This window comes from Schistosoma mansoni, chromosome 4 (genome assembly GCF_000237925.1).
Source record: "Schistosoma mansoni strain Puerto Rico chromosome 4, complete genome".
In the NCBI taxonomy this organism is placed as follows: domain Eukaryota; kingdom Metazoa; phylum Platyhelminthes; class Trematoda; order Strigeidida; family Schistosomatidae; genus Schistosoma; species Schistosoma mansoni.
This window is the reverse complement of record NC_031498.1, coordinates 25348101-25372982: the sequence shown is the minus strand read 5'-3', so window position 1 is coordinate 25372982 and position 24882 is coordinate 25348101. Positions and strand designations below refer to the sequence as shown.

Sequence of the window (24882 nt, the reverse complement as noted above, 5' to 3'; positions counted from 1 at the left end):
TTAAAATATATTTCGATATTAAGACAAAGTATGAAAGACAACAGAAGTCATTATTGTCGTAAAATACGTTTAGATATACAATCAAAAATAACTGTAAGACCTATCAAAAATGTTTGCTGACCCCTATCGTTACAATTTACATTTGTTAAGTAAAAAATCAAAAAGATGAGGAATAAAAGCGTAAAAATAGCCAACCTTAATATGTAAATCATATCAAAAATAAATAAATATTAACTGAATAGATTAGTTTTCTTGCACAAAATTAATAGTAATTATGATTCCAGTCCATGTTTTGCAATAAGGCATTTAGCTTTATCCACGTACAACTTTTTGGCTTCTTCTCTGCAAATACCTGTAATTTAAAAGTAAACAGTAATAAAATCAACAGGAAACCACTTTTATAACTTATGCTAGCGATATGGCAACAAGAACTGATGCGCATATATGCCAGGTTCTACGTTGTGTAAGACTAAATGGTGACTTTTTGGAACCATTTATCAGGACAGTGATACATCAGTAAAAAAACCGCGAGCTGATGGTAACAAAATAAATCAATGCGAAATATTTTGCTGGCTTATAACATTAGTAAGTACAATTGCTATATTTCGCAAATAACTACAAGATGAAATGAGTGAAGATATCCATTTATACCACAAATTGTTTTTCTAAATGTATTGTCCGTTCTTCTTGTTATCTATATGAACTGTAATCCAAGGCCAAAGTACGTCTAGTGTATTGAGCTTTAAGGTGGATAATTCAGACATACGTTTAAAACATCCCTTAGTAAAAGTTGTATCCTATCAGATGAGTGACCGATACTATGGGAGTTTCTTAACTGTCTTCAACGAAAACTCAAGAAAATTGCTGGTAATTTGTACCAATCAAAAGCAAAATATCTGCAATCATAATTAGATGAATACTATGAACTTAGTTCACAGTATATAGGTTTCTTTGTTTGTAGGAGGATGAATGGTCATTGATCCCTAAAGATTGTCATGAACAAGTATTTATTGTGGTTATACATTTAGCAGATTAGAAACCTTGATATAAGGATTGAAAATTGCAAAGCCCAGGTCTTGGATGATTATTTTACTGCTTTCTAGCACTCTGCTGTCATGTTTTAAAATTCGGTCATACGAATGCGTATATATATATATATATTCTTTTATTTTAAGCTTATTCAAGAGCTCAGCAATCTTTTCTATGTTGCATGAGAAATACTTGGGAACAACACGTAACTAAATAGGGTGCCACTTGACTATTACATCCAAGAGGAGTGGATCACAGGTTGGCTTACGGATAAAAAGCCAAAGCGGTCCACAGTTCTACCGGGAACCAAGTAGACCGATCATTACATTTATTTAACTTCAGTGGAAGATTGAAAGTTGACTAGATCTTCGACATGTGAGTTTCAAAACACTGTAGATTACTCGGTAAGAACCCTGACAGCCTCATGATTGGTGCAATCAATTATTGATAAACATCATAGGCCGGTCTACATAACGTTATACTTGGTTAAATGAATGTATGATAATGAGCATTGATTTAAACCAATGTTGCATAATCTATATTGCAAGTCAAGCTTTATGTACATTTATATAAAACTAAGGGATGTGACATCACTACTAATATATTTCTGGACGGTAGAGATGGGCATATCTAACCATGTTTAATAATATTTAATCCTACGGTTTTGTACAAACTGTCTACAAATTTAGTTTGTAGCACACGGAAGTAGCTTATTTAAAAAAAAATAACTATGCACTAGTAAACAAGTCCTTTCTTGGTAGTCAGGCCAAATCTGTTTATTCCTACGAATGTCACTGTGCTGAATATTTTAGTTGAAATACGCAATACTGAGGACGAGTTTATAGTACCTTAAGTATGAACCATTAGTAAGGAATCACAACCACGGCGACATACCGTACAGTGTACGGTAAATTAAGCAGAAGCGCACGCATCCCAGTCATATAGGACTAATAACTAACCATATTGAATCTCTCCGCTCATCGTAAGCAAAAAGATTCCTAGCTTTAGTCTTCAGAGTGTATAGTTGTTATAATGTTGTGGTAAAATGTCTTGCTTCAGTCACCATGTCATTATTCAACTGCAAAAACTAACCTAAATACTTATGCAGATGGTTTTCAAGTACAGGTATGTCTGCACTACATATACATATGGCCTTAAACAACTTACCTTTTTTTCCATTCCAAGCGTTCCACTTCGCCTTTCCTTTCAGATCGAGGATTCCAGGTGAACCTACTGAATAAAATTTAAACTAAAAAACGTACTCGTATTGTTGTCACCAACTGTAGCTTGTTTGTACAAGGCGTAAAGCTCGAGAAGATCATGATCATTCGGTTTTGTTTTAAGCTTTTTGACTTTTTCAGCGTGACTGTCAAATTCCTAAAAACAATTAAGATAAGCAAGAATGAATACTTTCGTAATATCCATTGTTCTTGTGGCGCTACACCAAGGTCGAAGTTGTGTTAGGCGCTGTGAGTTTTAGGTTCGCTGATTTAATTTCAATCGTGTTTTCCTTGTTTGTTTGAATGTGGCTGATGAGCGTATAGTTTAACTTAAAGTTTTTAAAAGTTTATTTATTAGCACGTTTTCACGGTTACGGTCTCTTCAAAGTATCTTAATATTGGTTCTTAATTGGAAAACAATTTGTAAGGATTTACATAGATCCACCGACCTACTATACTTCTTAATGAAAACTCTTCATATTCTTACTGTTTATTTGCAGCTCTTCTACTTAAGCACGTACCGAGTGTATGGTATGGATTTTTGAGATGGTCTTTACTTAAGTGGTTTTGCGTTCGTCACGCCGTTCACGTCTAACTCCAGTAGACCTCCAATCATTCGACAGAAATCATCTACGCTGATAATCTACAGTATGTCTTTTCCCAGATATTTTTCCATTGAGCATACAGATATCGTTAATATAGTAAACAATATCTTAAATAATTCACAGCTATCTGTTATCTAAAGGAAGATGAAAACGCTCCGATTTCTTCTTCGTGTTTAAAACCACGAAAAAGTCAGAAATTTTCAGACGGTCTTACTTAAGGAATGTTTTTCACTCTATCCATAGCTTAACCCTTTCAGTTTTTATATCAGGCTTAGAACCTAACAAAACAAATATCCGTAAGGAAAAGTGAGTCAGCACAGAAGGAAGCCAGTTATAGAAACCTACTGCGCCACTAAATTACATCAAAAGTCTGGTGTCCACTTTACATTTCAGATTCAGATTTGTATAATGAAGACAAAAAACGTAGAGCCTGTGCTAGTTGTTTTCTAGAAGGCTCTGTGAGTGTCTTATTTCCCCTTGAATGAGATAATTGAGGGTTTAGATGCCATATTTTCTCCTAGCATATTTCAAGTGTTGATTAATCGGTGGGAAACTTTGTCATGGTGATTTCTTTATTCTGAGTTTTTGAGCTACATCGCCATTCCCTTCTGATTTTTCTTTCTGCTCGAAGGAAAAAGTGAGTATATTTCAGTAAATTATACTCGAAAACAAGATGGACTCTTAATTATCTGTAAAGAAGAGAATAGGTCTAACTTTTCAAATCCCATTGTGTACTGTTAGGCTCCGTAATTCCCTCATTGCACGGATAGCTGTCCTCCTTACTCCCTCCAAGGTATCTCTCCTAAATGTCCTATCACAATATATGAAATCGGACAGCGGTGACAAGTGGTCTCAAGACTATAACATACCTTTACAACTGTATCGTTGTGACTCAGAGCTGACAGTGTAGATCGACAAGGAAGATTATCTATGCCAAATGATTGAAAGCCTATTCTAGTTAGACGGGAATAGTGTTGCGAACCATCTGACTTCGATGTCACACTTCGTAATCAGCACCTAATGTGGATTACCTCTTCGTCGTATCAAGGTACTATGGCTGCTTTGAAGACCGTATAACACAAAGGACGTTATTACAGAAACGTATTGGTAAAAGTAGATACAACAAGGGAGAAGTTGCGGTCACCACTGTACGGGCAAGTCCACGGTATACGATTAACTGATCCGCATTAGTTGTTCTTGGTCTTGAAGGGAATCAACCGCCGGATGATTTGACTAGAGCTCAATAACATCTCACTGGCCTTACAACAGCGCTGATTTTTACTCAGTTTTTTATTTATTGGTAACTGCATGTCCAGAGTACATGTAGCTACATTTGTTCTCACTGAGAGTCATTAAATATGACTTAGACAAGCCTGCTAGAATGTCTAGGTTGGCGCGAATTTCTTGTGCGTCGGCATCTTCCGCTACTTCTCTTCAGTTTTCAATGTGACCAGCGTAAAGTAGCGTCGGGAATCTAATATACCAGGACTTAATTCACGTGGGGTATTTACAATAAATGACCTAGGATGGTGGCTTACTATAATCTACCAGGCACTAGTTTCTAAGTGTTATGTTATTTTTCTATGGAGGACCCACCACTACACTTCTGGACGGTTATCTAGAGATTCCTAGCTTAAACAGAAGTTCAGTTTATGAAACCTCCTCAAAACGTTTTTTGAAGCCAACGTAGATATCACCTGCCAGTCTTCCACTATCGAGCGACTAACCTCAGATGTGTATGACAATCGTTCACAAAAACCATGTTGTGTACTGTTTGACAAATTATCAGTAATGCGATGGGCCGATTAAAAAGTACCATTCAAGAACAGTACATTGCACCAGTCAGAAATTACCAAATGACATGTGTATTCGTTTTTCCAAGGAATGGCTTTATTTTATAAGCGATAGACCACTAAACACCGGTATACTTAACTTACTAAGGGACTGAAAGATATATTTAAGTGAGTGTATATGCATATAAAATAGACTAGATACAAAAAATCTCCTTTCGACTATATGTTTTCGCACTCGGTAACCGGGCGCATTCGGCGTACTGGAAGATTCCAAATAGAAATCGACATTCAGGCGCCATATGTCTAAGCCTGAGGAGCTTATGGCCTTCAGTACATCATCCCCATTGAATTTCACTGTAATCAGCCGGTTGAGCGATTTAAACGTCGTTATAATTGGAAATATAAATACAACGCGAAGTAAAAACAAACACTTGAGCAATAATGTTTTAACATTACAAAGCTTTTTTCGGCCAACTCTGAATCAACCAGTTCAAGTCGTTAAAATGCTACCGCAGTAATATGCTGAGGGGTCGGTAAACATAGACACCAGCTAGATACTGAATTATAATAACACAGAGAGCATGCGAAGTGGAGGGACATATCAAACAATATTCTCATTGTGATATACAGTACACCTGGATGACGTTTAGGCAGGATATCTCTAGTGACCTTTTATGCTCACTGTAGAAGCCTGCATTTTATTATACACCATTGTGAAGTTCCCTAGCTTTAAGACGAAAGAACTATCTTGATCTTACTAGTTATTCCGTCATTTATATATGTGACCGTGGGCATGCGTGGATAACAGTATGTATCGATACACTCGCCTGAATTTATCATGATAAAGAATGTTTGGTCATTATCATAGTTGATGGTTTTATTCAATAATATTGTATCGTATAATGCAGAATTCTAAGTACAATGTATCTCAACAAGTTTCCCTTTCTTATTTCTTGATCGATCCTGACGATAAATATTGAGTGGCCGCCAGTAAGATGTCAGCAGTCTAGGAAATAACATGTGAAAAATGTTCATTCTTTTCAATTCATATTACCAGACATTACGATGTCTCTTAATGTACTTTTTTAACTGGTACAGCAAAAGGCCATAAACATTTGATAAACGCTCCTGAATAGGTTATGCGATTAATAGACGTAAGGATGTATTAAAACAAACGAATTTAAATAATTTGTCGAACAATCTAGATTGCAGGAACGGGTGGTCCAGATATCCAAGCAAGCTTTAATTAAATTCAGAAGACGCGTTCACCGTCTCTGACTGTCAGTTTGCATTGACGCATGTGTGAATTGTATGTATTTAAAATTATTCTCGAACTTCATTGCATTATTTACTAACGCAAATTAGATGGACAAATATACAAAGTTAAGCGGGGCACATATTCCACAAACGTCATCGTTGTCCGAAAATAATAAACTTATACAAGGGGCAATAAAATACTGATTCTGATGTTTGATATGCGAGGGGATTGACTACCCCGTCGAAACACTACTTAATTTGAACATCTTAGTACCATAGTATTCATCTCAGATTTTGGCTCACTTGTGGACAACCAATTGCGACATCGTTAACGAGATCATGATGCAGTTCATGTCCTCAATCCGAAAGGACAGAGTGAACAGATGGAATCATACTGACATTGCCTAATGAGTGTATAAAAACTACTTGTCATAGCACTGAAGAAAGATGTTAACGCACTTATCATTTTTACTATAATTATGGTCTAATTCTTAATATCTACTAACTATACATTGGTTTCTTATAAATTGTGGAAATAGTTATGTAGATCACCAATGTAAGTGACCCGTGTCTATGATTGGGATCTACTCAAGTCGGAAGGAAATAGTGTGACCTCCTAGCTTACATTGAAGTCACTTAGCTGTTATAAATTGGTTCAAATCATTTCATCGTGACAACTAGGTGAATCAACTTCTCATGTGACTGGCTAGAATAAATACTCCCAAAAGGCACCATGATATATTAGTATTAATATATTACACAATACAAAGCGAGACCACAGCAGCATGCGCCTGTCCATAGTTGGTTGTCTTTCAGCTTAATAAGGTTCCGTAAATTGTTCGACATTTATTCACCTGCTGCTGGATGATTTAGACAGGGCTTAGTGACATTCCACTGGCGTAACAATTTCATAACCTGATAAAAGTAGACCACTAGTTAGATACCTTCAAAAATTACTATGCTTTTCGTATTGTTTACAAATGCATAGCTATGGTAATGAATGTTTACTAAAAAGAAACATTTCTCTCCACAGATTCTTGGATATTGTAAATAAATAATACAATAGAACTGAGCTGTCAGTGAATAATAAGACTAATGAAACATGGAGCGGGAGGAAAGACCATACTATTTAGATGGAGGTGTAAAACGAAGTTAGGCTCTCATCAATATGGAAAACAGTGAACTAAATATGGAAAGAAATCGAATTATTGAGTTGGTAAAACATGCCGTGACATGACCGGATTAGGTTATTTTTTCTTCAGTCTTCTTGGAACACAACGCACTATATACCTAACACCGTCACGCATGATCTACTATGAAAAAACAAATAGCAAGGATATTTATGCACAGACATTGTCAGCCTTGTTGTAATTCAGATAAATCCAAATTACCCGCATCCAAGAAATAATGTTCAATCTGCAATGGGTCCCAAATAGGAAGACGTATGCGTCCTGGATTGTTACTATCCATATGCCATATAAACTTGACATAATAAATATATCAAGTTATTCCGCACAGAGATGCAATTATGTCAATTCATACTGGTCGAAATTAAGGCAGCAAAACATGACCGGCAAGAGTAGAGGATATTCGCAGGCTACTAGTATTAGATCATAGGTCTCTTTAAAGCCTTGCTCGTATATCCTGGGACCACCGGGTAAGTAATGCAGTTGTTAGGAAACAGATACTACGTAAGGATGGAAAATCGATTGATGAAGTAGTGGAACTTCATCAGTTGAGATGGCTGGACACGTGTTACAAATGCCCAACCACTGACTGCCCCGACGTGCAATGTTCCATGGTGTAGGAGTAGGTTGGAAGAAAGCTATGGGCGACCAGACCAAAATGTGGCACAAATCCATGAAGTCAAAAACAAGTGGACTGAGACATGTTGGTAGGTGCAGACTACCTGGTTGGGATTTGCGGCATCATAGTAATCGATGGTTAGAGACCTTGAATGACATGGCTCAAAATCGTTTACAATGGCGAAGGTGCATCCACTCTTTGTGTTCTCCCAAATTCTAATCTGAATTATTCATGTCTCTATCTTCTCTTTCCAAATTTATTTCACTGTATTATACTCCTTGAGTAACATCTTCAAACCCTAATCTTTCACATATTGCTTATACTCTCACTACTTCTACCACTATGGGATTTGAATCGACAACTGCATCTCTGTGTTAATGTGGTATGGCAACTCGAACTGATGTACGTACGTACGAAGTTCTACGTTGTGATTGACTGAGTGGTCGAAATTCAGTTATATTATCAATAATGTAATAACTCAAGTCACTAGAAATTTATTTAAAGTCTGGATTACGTACCAAACTGTGCAAAATTAGATATCAAATGGAAACTAAATTCGCCTAAACTTATATTTTATTGATAAAAGTCAACAACCAATTACAAACGAATATATATTTTAGAAAGTCCAAAATTGAAGAAATATCCCATATATTACAAAATAGGTCAATGACAGTTTAATGTAAGGCCAAAAAAAATAATATATCCATACTATCAAACATTAACAGAAAAGAAAGTGATGGAGTTATCCAATGAAAAAAACAATCACAATACAATTACAATCAGAGGTGAGTAGATAAACTATAGAATAAATGAATTTTTCCCTACTACTAGTGTAGTGAACAAGAACACGGGTGGGGACAATTGAATGAATTTAGACACAAATTACAGACTATCTCATTAAATTCTGATAACCATACAGCAAACAATGAATGGGCAAAATAACAATCAATTGTCTCAATCTTCACTGTCCCTTTTGTAAATATCAGTTCATCTTCTCTAATTTCATTGTTTATGCAGTTTCCTACCAATTGCGCTTCATTTCAGTTCTTTCCTTATCGGTCTTCTGCCAAAATACATTCTATGCCTGACCATCACCATATAATACTTATGTGAATATAAGTAGCCCACACCACACTAACCCAACTACTTAATTTACTTATAATTTCGTATGGATTTTCTTCTTTGTAAAATAAAAACTGTTCCTCTAGTGAGTAGCATGAACTTAACAAAACTTTCAACTCGAATTTTGTTTTAGTTTATTTGATATAATCCAATTTCATTTATTTACATAGTCAACAATTTAAGATTGTTTCTATCTTTTGTAATTCACAAGTAAACTAGATCTAAAAAGAAAGATGGACAATTGAGAAGAATGAATAGTATCGAAAAACTCTTTTAAACTAAAAAAGAGTTACTTAGACTAGTGGCTACATTACAACTTGATAGATAAAGTTCGATCAACACTAAGAAGTACCTGAGCCCCCAAAATGCCCTGGTACGGCCAAGAGTGGGTAGAGTCCGCTCTCCCTGTCGAAATCCTCTCACATGGCCACGCGTATACAGTCTCTGACAGGGAAGTCCTACTCACTGCCTTTTCGTACCACGGGTGTTGTTCACGAAAGTGAGAGGACGAAAAGCGAATAACTGGCGCTTCAACCGGGTTGGTGGACAGGGAGAGTCCACCTAGGGGAGTTGGAAAACCCTGATTCCAAACCAATGGTGAACATGGGCTCCAGTATCCTGAAGGAACAAATGGCGTATGAACCAACTGTTTGTCACCGGCTACCATGGGATTGCATCTCCTCACGATGCTCCACTGCCTTGTGGATCAGATCTTTAGGTCAAAGACTCCGGGTGTGGCCCCTTAAGAAAACCACCTGCTTCAGTTTGGGCACCTGAGCAGTATCATAGCCCTCACACAAATCGAATGAGATTTGTGAGGCGCATATGTATTTAGTGCCCCCTTTGTACCAATATTTGTGTTCAAATAAATAAATAAATAAATAGTTATAGCCAATTATCAAGATAAAACATTCTTATACAATATTTGACTGAATTGAGAAGAAAAAAAACTTACCGAGTTAGATAACTATTTAGGGAAGAAATCGAAATTTCCCAGAATATTTATAAACATATAGAATTGGAAGTATAGATAAAATTAAAAAGCACAAATAAGCCATTCCATATCCGAATACATCTGTAAAGTATGCAGCTATTGTACCAAATAAAAGTTTTCCCAATAATTCTGCTGTACTTAATATGGAATAATGAGTTGCTTGATAAGCTTTAGATGTTTCAGAACATGTACAATGCATCATCAATGTGAATATAATTGTTGTAATCCCTCCACTTACAACTAGTAAACTATCCATCAATAAACAACCTATCCCTAAACGAATAAAAAAGAAAATACGAAAGTAAATATAAAATATATGTTCGTTAAACTGATGAAAAGTTATCGCCTTCTTCCAAACTCTGCTTTCTATTTTGAATTATGAGAAGAAACAACTGAAACTCAAACTAACCAGCTATCTTCATGATTAGATATAAAAGTACGTCCGAAAACAAGCACCTTTGCATGCTGGATCAATGGTTTAGAAGTTAAGCATTCGTGGGCGAAACTAAAAATCCTTGGTTTGATTCCTGCATGCAGGATTGTGGATGTGCACTGTTGAGGAGCCCCATACTTGGACGAAACAGCCATCCAGTGCCTCTAGATTTTTAATAGTGGTTTAACGTAGATCGGCCCGTGATTTCAATAAAATTCAACAACCTCCACAACCCCATACTGAAAGACACGATTGGTATCGGATATCCAGTAACGAGACAAGAAAAAACGGTAACTATAGTGAATTCTGTCTAGTAATTAAACTTAAAAATTTCATAAACCTAAGGTTTTTTTAAAAATAAAAAAAAAATTAATTGTATTCTTACCAAACGCCACCACAACAGATGGTAAGGATAGCGCGCCAGATTTCTGATTCCCATTCTGGTTCAATAAGTCTCATTTAGTTGATACTTATCAATAAGACTTCTTTCTTGTTAACAGTAATACAAATCATAATAACATCAAAGAGCCAGGCAACCTCAACAGCTTTATGCATTTATTCACGATATCATGGTATAAATAAACAGTATTTGGAGAAATGGGTTGTTTTTCATCGTCAATGTAGAACGAGTGTTACATCCCTTAATTACAGTACACTGGTGGGTTTTCGGATAATAGAATAATACTTGGGAATTGATTCTAATCTGGAAAATGACACTTTCTAGAAAGAATTTACACAGATACTCATTATTCAAACATACACTTCTCATTAACAACTTGAGGAGAGCTAGAATAATGATGTTACTCTCTTCATTGATAGTGATAAATTCAACTGATCAGTTACTGTTCCCATATGTGCATCCTGACCGGATTGCCTTGACCTAACATTATGTATCAAGCTACAGAATGTCTTGTATGTGACTAGAAGTGGAAACTATTTGGGAATCGTTACCTCGATTTGCCTACATCTCACTGTTGTTGTTCATACAATAAGATTCTGATCCATGACTTTTCCGTTCAAATCCCAAAGCATTATTCGTTGTGCTACCTAATAAGTTTATATAGTCCAATTCTGAATATCAACAATGGGAAATTACGAACAGACAATAATGCATACCTAACTGTTGTAGTGGCTAAGTGGAGTCAGTAGATTAGTGAATAGCTCATTGAATGAAAGATACTAGATTCGAGTTGGATGAAGGCATGTCTAGCTGATGGGTCCCGACCAGGGCGAACCATGCCACCTGGCTTCTATTGCTAGCCACATGCCAAATACACCAAAATAATAAAATCACTCGGTACTGGAGAATTTACAAGACAAGCCTATATATCTATGTTAAATCCTAGCGAAGATTACATTATAGGTAACTTCTAAGAGCTGTTAATGGATTAATATTATACATGTATTCTTAGATTATGTATATTCATATCCCTCTAATTATAGGCTTTACTATTCTTAAGTTATGCCCAGTTTATTAATTACAGTCTCCCATTCACAACCACTTTTTGTCTTGATCTTGTACAATGGTTATTTTTTATTTTATGGTATGATGTGGTCTGGTTTGCTTGTATATAAACTGAGTATGTCCGAAATAAATGATTCGTATAGTGAAAGCTGATATTGGCGTTCTGGACTCAACAAGCAATGCTAGGTGGAAAAAAGGATCAATAATGATGTCAGGCTGCTCATACCGGTCAATACATCATTGTTGTGGCACAACACAGTGTTAAGATTGTATAAGTCGTATTCCGATTGACGAATAAGTGATGTGATGTCTAACGGGCCACAAGTCATAACAATCTCTGTATTTAATACGATTGTTTATATTCGATTTCTAATCTAATTTATGTTTTTTTTATTTACCTTTCTGTGAAATCAGACCAAAATCTCTAATAGTAGAGTTGTATTGTAGTAAACAAGAACAACAGTGGGGACAACCGAATTTATTTAAGCACAGATTATAAACTATCTTACTAAGATCTGATAACCATACAGCAGAAAAAACTATTAATCAATTGTCTCAATCTTCACTGTTACTTCTGTAAATATCAGTCCATCTTCTCTAATTTCATTGTTTATGCATTGTCCTACCAATTGCGCTTCATTTCAGTTCTTTCCTTATCAATCTTCTGCAAAAATACATTCTATATCTGACCATCACCATATACTACTTATATGGATATAAGTAGACCACACTACAGTATCTTTGGTCTTTAATCTATCACAACTTTTTTAGTCCGTTTGACAATTTAAGTTTACTAATTTATAATCTAATCCCTTTTATAAACTTCAATAATGTAATGGGGCATTTCTTAACATTACAAATAACACACTACATAACTTGACTTTTTAATTCACATTATTCTAAACTATAATTAAATGAAATAGAGTACTCCAGTCTCTCTCAGTCTGTCACAACGTAGAACTTCGTACATACGTACATCAGTTCAAGTTGCCATACCATATTAGCACAGAGATGCAGTTGTCGATTCAAATCCCATAGTGGTAGAAGTAGTAAGAGTATAAGCAGTAATGTGAAAGATTACGGTTTGAAAATGTTATTGAAGGAGTATAATCCAGTAAAACAAATTTGGAAAGAGAAGATAGAGACATGAAGAATTCAGAAGGTTAGAATTTGGGAGAACACAAAGAGTGGATACACCTTCGCCATTGTAAACGATTTTGAGCCATGTCATTCAAGGTCTCTAACCATCGGTTGCTATCATCTCGCAATAGAGTACTTAAAAAAATTTTTTTTAGAAATAGAGTACTAAAAAATTACACATACTGATATAAATAAAAGTGGATTGAATGACTTACAGAAAGAAACGTTAGGTGCACTTGTCCAAATAGATTTGAAAGCAATCATTGTTAAAGGGAACTGTAGACATGCACGAATTATCATCAGGCTTAAAACTGAAGTCAGTGGAGATCTAAAAGCGTTAAGAGGAAATTCGAAGCTGATGATAATGTTATCCAAAACGATCATATAAGCCTAACACAATTACATCATTCAACTTAGATAACAAAATGAAAACAACAAATACATCCACTTGGTGAACTACAAATTCAGCGAGAATTCCTATTTCGACATTTGATAAAAAAAGGACGAATCGAGAGAAACTTCTTTTCCATTAGTTTTTCATCATGGCTCTACAACCACCCTATAATAAGAACGGCTAATAAAGACATTGCCTGAATTCGACACACCCATATGTATTTACCAATCCAAATGCTCCTGTGGAGCCAGTTATATAGGGCGTACAATTCGGCAAGTCCGTCATCGCATAGCAGAACACCATCCGTCTTGGTCGAGCAAAGGACAGGTAAGAGTGATCAAGAGAGTTCTATTCTCGCTCACTTGGTCGACACAGGTCATCAAGTTGACTTGAATAAAGCTTTTAAGGTTATTCACCACATTCCATCACATTTGCAGCATGGTGTACGAGTTCGTCTTTCGCACATTGCTGAAGCTATTGAAATCCATGTTTGCAAACCAAACCTTTGTATCCAAAAGAAGTTTGTACAACCACAATGGTTTGAATCACTGACATAATTTGAGTGTCTATTGTATAAACCTGAGAGGAAGTTCCTGAAATATTTAACACTAAAGAGAAAATGATTTCAAAATCTGAACTATGTGCTGTACGTGTTTCATCTAATCACTACTGGCATCATCTAAGCTGAAAATAAAAATACGGCATTGTTTCCTGACTTTTTGAAAAAAAAACTAACTTAAGTAACGTTTTTCATTTGTTTCCAAGTGGAAAAGATTATGAATATTACTATGGGAGACTGAGACACCACTACAAAATAGATAGCTACAAAAGTTTGTACGCTAACATAGAAATTGCTTAATATCAAAACCCCTTTCCGATACTGTACGAAGGAAAACGGAGGCTGAAAACAGACATGAAACTGCCAGATCGATTGTCATCAAGAGAACAAAAGTAGTATTTTTACATGGACGTCAATATCACCATAAATGAATAGGCAAAATTTAACGATATTCTCGATACCACATAATAACAATCACCAAGTGTTTACTGTTGACTAACTTCGAGAGGTAAATCCCAGAGTTTCAGTAAGAAGCCGTGGCCAGTTGGATGTGATACAAATGGCCCCAATCCCAATGGATGTTGGTCACACGATATCGTGCATGATTAGAGTCAGAAGTGTAAATTGTGACCAGAATGTTAGATGCCCACGGTGAGACCTGAAAAGATGACGTCGTAGATGTGCAATGCTGAGAATTTCTACATTAGGATGAAATAACTGGCCAGTGCTTCCTCGCTTTCATTGGTTATCTACTTAAAGTCAGTCTGTGATGTGGAGCTTTAGATGCAACGATCTTTACAACATCATAAAACAACATTCTGTTAATTTTATTGATTTAAAAGTGAATGGAAACAGTAATCAACCTATTCAGTTGGTGGATGTGACTGAAATGACTTCGTATTTCGTTAGGCCCTCAATCCCAGATAAGTGAAGGCAAAGCAAGAAACCGAAATAAGTGATAGAAATAACCTTTCAATAGCCTTCAAAGCCCATATATAGGAACTGCTTTCGGTGCATCTTCAAGTTTATGACTCCTAATAAAATGAAAATATGAGTATTCGTTAGGTATCCAGAAGTAATTCGTTCGTTTCTAACCTGACCTGATAATTCACAATCAATTTTAGTGCCAATGACAACGTGAAAACCAGTTATTACTACTATACTAAACCATATTGTCTTATATACTTATGATGATAACATTATCTATTTGACCGTTTACTTAGATGTTATACACTAGTTTTCACATGCATTGTTTTGGTAAGTAAATGTGTGGTCAGATTTTTTGAAATGGACTGAGTCAAGCATACCATGTATTTTAGATCAACTCCGTCCTTTCGTCACAATTTTTAAGCATTCGAAAGTATTTGTTTGATAGCTTAAACAAACCTGAGCTTTTTCTGAATATAATATCCAGATGTAGACCCAATTATAGATGCCAACTGTCCAACAACACCAGTCCAAAATCCAACTTTAGATAAAGAAAATCCTCTATCTAAAAGCATCAAAGGTAACATATTCATAGATCCTTGCTCTCCAAGTTTATAAATCAATAGAAGAACAATAAGACAACGTGAACCACCTGAATCACCCAGGGCAATTTTGAAGGCGTTCGTGTACGAATATTCTTTTGACACAATGGTTAAATCTCCTTCGCCGTCTGAATTCTCATTCTCTGATGAAAATTAAAGTCGATTATTCAAGTAAAATGAAAGAAGTCAAAGATATACAATATTAAAATGTAAAACTATGACTTAATTAAACTATAAAATTTATAGTATCTGAAAAGCGTGATTAGCTCAAATATGTTATAAGGCCAAGGGAGTGATAAGGGTGTTACAAATTTCTTATGAACACAAAGACTTGGATCGTTGGATGGAATTCCTATAGCTTCTGCTATGTGTAAGAGATGAGATCGAACCCCATAAGGAAAACTAGTAGGAATACGATAAATAACTTTAAAAGACTGATTTCTGTCAACTTCATGACCGCTATCGATCAAGTGTGAAAGAACCGAGCTCCGTATTGTCTTGACAGTACCTTTTCCTAACCACGAAGGGAGGTGTTCACTAACTCTTTGGTTCAATTGTCTGGTAGTGCGCACAATATAGCTTTCTCCACATGAGCAGCTGAATTCATAGATACACATAGAAGTGACATAACCAGGTAACTTATCCTTTAGTTGGGGAATCACCATAGATCGTGTCGAGTAAGAAAGAAAGAGGTCGGCTGCATTAAACGTTCTCTTAACTGCTTTAGTCAGTCTATCCCGTAGTACATCATCAGCTAAATCGCCGTTGAATTGTAGTTTCAGGAAGAGCGGTTTCTTCGCAGCTGTTGATATCTTTATTTTCTTATTTGTTAAATGCAAATGTTTCTTCAGGAATCCTTGTGGATAACCCCTTTCAATCAACATATTATGGATAACCTCTAACTCATTGTTGATTGAATCGACTGAGCAAATCTTCCTAGCTCTATTTGCCAGACATTTGACTAAGTTTCTTTTATAGTAGAGAGGTACAAAGCTTAATAAGTGTGTGTACTGGCTAGATGAAGAACTTTTCCTAAACATACTTCTACTGATAGAACCGTTTGCTTTTTTGTTTAACAAAACGTCAAGGAAATTTAGTTTATTATCTAGTTCCTCTTCACATGTACACTTAATTGCTCGGTGTTTGTTGTTAAATAGTTCTAGTAGTTCTTCTTTTCCAATGTCCTGATCGACAATAATGAAAGTATCATCAGCGTACTGACAATTGAAGCCAAGCTTATTGATAACATCTTTGAGAGGTCCATTTTCTAGTTTCGCAATAAAAAAAACAGCAAGGATATGACCTAGAGGTGAACCCATCGCTATACTATCAATTTGTCTATAATAATTGTTATTAAAGACTTCTATTGTCAGTACGCTGATGATACTTTCATTATTGTCGATCAGGACATTGGAAAAGAAGAACTACTAGAACTATTTAACAACAAACACCGAGCAATTAAGTGTACATGTGAAGAGGAACTAGATAATAAACTAAATTTCCTTGACGTTTTGTTAAACAAAAAAGCAAACGGTTCTATCAGTAGAAGTATGTTTAGGAAAAGTTCTTCATCTAGCCAGTACACACACTTATTAAGCTTTGTACCTCTCTACTATAAAAGAAACTTAGTCAAATGTCTGGCAAATAGAGCTAGGAAGATTTGCTCAGTCGATTCAATCAACAATGAGTTAGAGGTTATCCATAATATGTTGATTGAAAGGGGTTATCCACAAGGATTCCTGAAGAAACATTTGCATTTAACAAATAAGAAAATAAAGATATCAACAGCTGCGAAGAAACCGCTCTTCCTGAAACTACAATTCAACGGCGATTTAGCTGATGATGTACTACGGGATAGACTGACTAAAGCAGTTAAGAGAACGTTTAATGCAGCCGACCTCTTTCTTTCTTACTCGACACGATCTATGGTGATTCCCCAACTAAAGGATAAGTTACCTGGTTATGTCACTTCTATGTGTATCTATGAATTCAGCTGCTCATGTGGAGAAAGCTATATTGTGCGCACTACCAGACAATTGAACCAAAGAGTTAGTGAACACCTCCCTTCGTGGTTAGGAAAAGGTACTGTCAAGACAATACGGAGCTCGGTTCTTTCACACTTGATCGATAGCGGTCATGAAGTTGACAGAAATCAGTCTTTTAAAGTTATTTATCGTATTCCTACTAGTTTTCCTTATGGGGTTCGATCTCATCTCTTACACATAGCAGAAGCTATAGGAATTCCATCCAACGATCCAAGTCTTTGTGTTCATAAGAAATTTGTAACACCTTTATCTCTCCCTTGGCCTTAATAAACAATTTTATTTTCCATACTCTTTCTTCGTTTATTTTTCTTCATCCCCTCCTACCGCTTTTTTCCCTCAAATACAAGTTTCACGGCCCAATCATCTGAACACATCTTAATACGTTAAATGAGCATAATAAAGGAGATTATACATGAACAATTTGAAGTCAGTCATTCAGTCATAATGTATAATCTGACAAAGATGTGCATTCGCCCAAGTTCCCGTACAATTTAACATGATGAGTTAGAAGAATCAAAATAATGTAGCACCAATGACAATGAGGACTGAAGACTAGGAATGTGGTCCAGAAAAACAGAATGAAAAGGTATACTGAGGAGAGTATTGGAACTTACGATCTAGAACAAAATAAGGACTTCATGAATTTGGGCCATTTATATGCAACTAAGAAACTGGCACAAATGTGAATCGGTTCAATTTTCCGGACCACATTAGCACAGTGAGATGAAATTGTCAAAGCAAATCCCAGAGTGGCAAAGATAGTAATGGTCATAGGAAAGACTAAGCATATAAGATATGGATTCGTGAAAAAAAAATAATAAGATAATTTAGAAACTTAGGATCCAGAGGAAGACAGAATGAATGTGCCTATGCCATTAGGAACAATTTTGAGCTGTGTTATCCGGTCACTAACCACTTTTTACGATTCTGAGACATATTATCCAATGTTTTCAACCATTGATCGCGTGGACCCCAACCAAATAGCCTTCATTTACCAACATGGCTTAGGCCAGTAGTCAATGACCTCATCAACTAACGTTACATTTTGGTTTAGATCTTAGCTTTCTCCTAGCTAATTCATACACCAGCTAACACTGAACATTGAAGTAGGTGGTGATTAGGCATACGTACCACTGGTCCTAAGCACCCCAGTTGATGAAGATCCGCTGTGGTGTGTGCTACTGACGTCGAAAGATATAAGTAGTACGTATCATAAATCGAAAGTGAAATGCCTGGAGGCATTAGGTTAAGAAGATCAAAGAAAAGAGGACGAGAACAAAAAATGATTGGTATGGAAACAAAAGAACAATAAAGTCCGAGACGATTGACTGATATTTTGCAAATGAAGTATTTACTGTAAGGTTTTCAGATTTCACTAAGTTGTTCTGTAATTTTGTATTCAAATAGATTCTACTGTCCCCACTCTTGTTCTCCTTCACTACACCAAAACCTCACCAATCAATTCACCTAGCACCTTATGCCCAGTATTGTTTATAATGATAAACCAAACACAGAACACATATTTTAGGAATGAATAAAATCAGGGGATGAAATCAGATAAATATTAAAAATCAAGATTTGAAGATCGAAAACGAATGCATCTACGGGACTTTGATTGGTTTTAAGAGACATCATTTAGTCTCTTAGCACAGATTACGAGTACCTTGCGGAACAACCAAAAATTCTTTACCTTCTAATGGGGCTCATTGAAACAATTACAGGCCGCATAGGCTGTGATATCGTATTTTGATAGTAGAGTTAATATTCTCGTGAAAATACCAAAAACCATAGTTATGGTGGTTATACTGAACTGCTTAGACTATTTGTTTGTATGGCTATTCCAGTCACCTTAACACGGGTTAATTAGGAAAAAATTCAATCCATTCGCAAGCCAATATACTGAAGTCCCACACATGAAAGTACGCAACCTAACGCCAACCACCCTAAAGTGAAATAATAAATCGGACGTATGAATTAGAAGGATTTGGCATTATTACATGTTTAAGTGTTATGAGATTAGTAGATAGCTTACAGAAGTGACTTAAGGCTTAGTCGAACCACCATTAATAATTGGAGTGCTCAGAGAAGCAAACATTTACTACTCGCTTCCAAACTACGTTCCATAACAAACAAGAGAAATTAATCCAGAATGTCACATATGAAAAGAAGAAAACATGTCCTACTTTCTTCAATTCAATTACATGGGCGTTGACAGGCAAACATAACAACTTGGATTTTTGCCTTATATATTAAATTTGAAATACTTTCAGTAGTATAAAAAGAAGATACAAGTGTTTATTAACAGTTATCTACGCAAAGTACTTCGGATCCGTTGGCCAAACACTATCAACAACAACCTACTGTGGGAGAGGACAAACCAGATTCCAGCGGAGGAAGAAATCAGGAAGAAGCGCTGGAAGTGGATAGAACATGCATTGAGGAAAGCACCCAACTGCGTCACAAGGCAAGCTCTCACTCGGAACCCTCAAGGCCAAAGGAGAAGAGGAAGACCAAAGAAACAGATATGAAAAGAATGAACAACAACTGAATAGAACTAGAAAGGAAGGCCCAGGACAGAGTGGGTTGGAGAGTTTTGGTCGGTGTCCTATGCTCCATTGGGGGTAACAGGTGTAAGTAATTATGAAAAAAGGAAATCAAAAGAAATGGAGAAATATTACAACATACAAGGGTAAGGATTGGAAAAGATAAGAAGCAATAAAGTGTAAAACGTTATCTGAAAGTATGAATGTATCTGGGCAGATTACAACTAATTTTAAGCCGAGTCATCTAGGATCGTTCTAACCAGTGACCATTGTTTCATGAACCTTTTTGCAGGAAATACAAACATACTTGCAAGAATCAGACCAACAATTGATTTCGGTTTGTTTAACATTAGCTAATTTAACTCATCGACAACACACTTTTGAGTAGACGATGAAATGAAGTTCAAAAGCCTCGACTGATGCCTGCTAACAATATTATGAACTAAATCACTCAACCTATAATAGAGACAGGACTGTTAAGTAATAGACACCGCTCCCCAACGAACTTGACTTTACACATGAAATATCCAACATGAACGTTCTTCGATTGTCTTTCCAGATATCAAGATCATTAGAAGCAATTTATGCATTTGACGTAAATACAACTTAGCTAAGTAAAAGACATAATTAAAAAAGTAGCTTAGTGGTTAAGACACCTAACTTTTAACTAGAAGGTTCCAGATTCTGACGTGGTTCCGCCTGCTTCAAGTTGGGTAGCTGGGTAAAAATCACTATCCCTTGGACTGACAATGTCCCTTAAAGATGGAAGCATTAGTCTATCTGAAAAACGAACTGCAATAAAAGAATTAAAGCTGAAAAGTACATCACTTAATATTCCTTAATATCTTATATTAACTCGGGGCCCATCTACTGTGAAACTATTCGTTTAAATCTAGACGAAAGTTCTTATGAAAAACAAAATAATATTACGCAAAAACGTTATGAAATTACAAATCACTGTGCAGTTTATCAATTCAATCTTACCATTTACTTGAATGTACGTTTTTTCGTGAAACTGTTTGACATTACAAAATTTCCAAAACTTTCCAATCAAACAAAAGCACATTCCACTAGCATATAAGCAACTAAGTGATATGAAAAGATAACTAATTTCTACAAAAGCTGATAACCAAGCAAGAAACCCACCACCAATAATAGCTCCACATTTGTAACCAACAACTTGTATAGTATTCCCTAAAGAGATTTGATTAGATGCTAAGGTGGACAAGGTCAGTGAATCAACAGTAATGTCTTGTGAAGCTGCCCAAAAATTGTACATAAAAAGACAAAAAGAAATAGTGAACATGAAATAATTGTTTCCACTGACTAATTGTTCACTTTCGTGAAATAACAAAACTGTACAAAAAAACAAACCACTGAAACTGATAAATAACCATACTCTTTTGTTCACATGTCTATCAATTACCGGAGCATAAAAGCTTTTAAGTAACCAAGGAATATGAAGAAGTTTATGTAGACCTAATGAAGTAAGTGAAAGACCTTTATTGCGAAATATAAGAGGTAGAAATCGTGACTGAACACCATAGGGTATACCTTCAAGTAAATACAAATAAAATAATACAATCAGGGTATACATTCAGGATAGAACAATTTGGCTGCAAGAGGAAATAGAGGATGACTAATTTCAAATCAACTGATAACCAACCATTAAAATTGATAGATCATTTGCCTCAGTTAAGTCACAAACATGTCATTGAACAACTACACTAGAAATAGACTGAATTCGAATAGATGTGTTCAAAATAAGTCAAAAGAAATAATACTAACATCAAACAATGAGTTTTTGTGCAGCTTAAAGTGCTTATTAATTTAGAACAATGAAGGTAAAAATTTGAAAGAAAACTTCAGTATCTGACGACAGGCACAGAGGATGATTTGGTTGTATTTTATATGACTAATATCGGTTTGATCTATAAGATTTTCCAGCAAGTTCTTCAATCAACTAAACGTTGATTAGCTGATGTAACGACAAACAGTGTTGTAAAATCTGAAAACAAGATGAGAAAGTGGAGACCAGTTAGGTACGGTTGATACAGTCAATAAACTCAACATAGAAAATAAACAAACGTTGATAGCATATAAATTTAAGGCAAGCTCAATCAACTTGAACAAATAACTGTTCAATATAGTACATGAAGAAATGGGCATACATATATTACAAGCCGTATTTTAAACGGTAATAGAAAAAGAATCAAAAGCGTGTCATTTATCGTTGTAAAATGAACGTTTCACGTAAACATTGTTATATTAAAAAGAAAACCTGAGGGTTTGCATAAAATAATACTGAGAGCCAAACCGACTACATAATATAACATGGTTAATGTATAGGAAAATTTATTCCAAACTAATAACACTTGTATAGAACGTTTAGATTTAAACAACTACAGTTTTATTACTACCAAATTGGCTTTTCATCTTAATCAATGTGAGCAACGTCCTAAGAGTTCACAGTATAAGTTGCAGATATTCCGATGATACAAAAGGACAAAATTCTATCACCAAAATGTGACCTAGGTATATTTACAACATAAAAATTAGATCCCATTCAGTCAATGAAGCCCTAGTTTTGCAAGTAAAACCAAATAATTAAATTCATGCCAGATTGGAATCCAAAAAAATTAGGAAAGAATATCGTGAGTAGTTAAATACCATAGGCTTTATAGGGTGAAATTCGAAAACATATATAACATTAAGTAGGAGTTTTGAGACTAACACCTATCCTGAAGAGTCAGGTAAGTTACTGTTCGGTCGATATTTAACTTGGATTACAATTGCGCACGCTGCGATTAGAAATGATTCAGCTGTTCTTTCATCTGGTGTTCACTAGAAACGTGGGCAGGTAAACATTTGCTGCCCTAACAAGTCTACCTTATAGTTTCCAAAATTATCTATCAATCATCGAAGCATTAAACGCAACTTATCGATATATAAGAGACAAATTATTACCGAAGCACAAACAGTCTAGAATTTGGATCAGGAGCTCAACTTCTGGAACAAGACAATACCAACTTTGTGGAGGTAACAGAGAATTTTGATACTTCACAAATTGATGAGAACCACTCTCGTACTTATAATTCATCAGTGTGTTTCCGGGGTATATAACAATATATATATATATACAGTTACAACAAAACAATAGCTGGTCGTGAACAGCAAACTCTTAGTCGTGAAGATAAATTGACACCTGCCACATGTTAGTTATTACAGGGTCGCCTATGCCTACCTGTGACAGAAGTCATAGCATCAATCGACATGTTCACATTTGTCGACGCAACAGGAACTTATAGTGTCTCAAGCAATCCTGTCAAATGATCCTGAATCTGGTCAACCGAAAACTGATTAACATCCCGACATTTTATGGCCTACTACACACGCAATAATACGGAATTATGCACCGAAATCATTAGTGTAGGGTGATTATTACTTGACACTAAATTCACAAACGTGGCGACGAGAAACTATTTGGCAAATGAAAAAGGAACGAATCAAGAGAAGAAATTCCTAATCAGTTAGTTTATATATAGGATTTACAATATTGAATTAATACTCATCGAGTAGATACGTTACGTAATAAGCATATGATGACATAACGAATATAAACTAACAATGAGAAATTGGCAGAAAGGAAATTATAATAATCAAAGTAACTATTTGAAAATCAAACAGTTACTACGTTGCATAATGTATAAAAAAGAAGGAACTAACAAAATATTTTGATGAATGGTCAGTAGTATAGTAGTTATGTAAGAGTTAAGAGACGAATGTTGAGAATAAGTAAAATACAAAATGTGGAAGATGTATGAAAATAGTTTTCAAAGTTCTGCTACAAACGCCCTATACCGATGGTCAAGGTAGCGAGAGTGGTCGCACAAACTTCTTTCGGATGCAAAGGTTTGGTTTGCAAACATGGATTTCAATAGCTTCAGCAATATGCAAAAGACGAACTCGTACACCATGCGGCAAGTGTGATGGAATGCGGAGAATAACCTTAAAAGCTTTGTTCAAATAAACTTGGTGACCTGTGTCGACCAAGTGAGCGAGAATAGAACTCTCTTGATCACTCTTACCTGTCCTTTGCTCGACCAAGACGGATGGTATTCTGATATGCGATGACGAACTTGCCGAATTGTACGTCCTATATAGCTGGCTCCACAGGAGTATTTGGATTGGTAAATACACATGGGTGTGGCGAATTCAAGCAATCTGTCGTTATTAGCCGTTCTTACTTTGGGGCGGTTGTAGGAGACGGCACTCAGTCTCGCTGCATTAAATGTTTCCTATACCTCCTTAACCTTTGAGTCATAATTTCTTCGGTAGCATCATTCGGGAATTATAATTTTAAGAACATTATTTTCATCGGAACGGTAGGTACCCTTGTCAAGCATCAAGATTTTGATTATCCAGTGCCAACGAGGAAGATTTTGAAAAACTAAGACATCGCGAAGTAAGGTTACTTTCACATGAGATAAAGTGGATTAGTGTTATAATAAAAATGAGTCACTCAAGTGGCAATCTAAAATGATAACTTCGACATTTCGATTAAACACGCAGGTATTAATTATTTGTTATATTACTGTAAGTTTCACCGACTACTTTTGTGTGAATTTCAAGAGGTTTGTGGCTCCCCAATGCACAGTGAGGGCGAGATCGATCTATTTCTGGCAGATTTCTAGTTAATTCAGGGAAAAACTCGTCGAAAACACTCAAAATTTACACAGATGCGGGATCTACCAAAATATACGCACAATCGCAAAAAACAGCTGATGGCTTTGAATTATCACCAAAAAAGTACTATAAGAGCAGGTATTACCATTTCCCGACTTCAAGCAAAACAAGTGGCATTTTGGTGGAGTTTAGCTTAAAACTTACATCGAGTATATATAGTGAATGTCGCTTCCTCATGTGTGCCTTCATGACTAAAGTACAT

At 35.7% G+C, this 24882-nt stretch overlaps 1 protein-coding gene across 1 annotated transcript; it reads right to left on the bottom strand.

The window, feature by feature from the left end:
- Positions 1 to 272: 272 nt before the first annotated feature.
- Smp_149150 (putative acyl-CoA-binding protein (acbp) (diazepam binding inhibitor) (dbi) (endozepine)) lies at positions 273 to 24882 on the bottom strand (the record flags this gene model as incomplete). Its single annotated transcript, XM_018797307.1, has 9 exons — positions 273 to 352; positions 2197 to 2259; positions 2292 to 2406; positions 9906 to 10099; positions 13080 to 13192; positions 15204 to 15309; positions 15397 to 15489; positions 20919 to 21128; positions 24825 to 24882. 9 exons carry the CDS (start codon positions 24880 to 24882, stop codon positions 273 to 275), a joined length of 1032 nt encoding a protein of 343 aa, XP_018652362.1.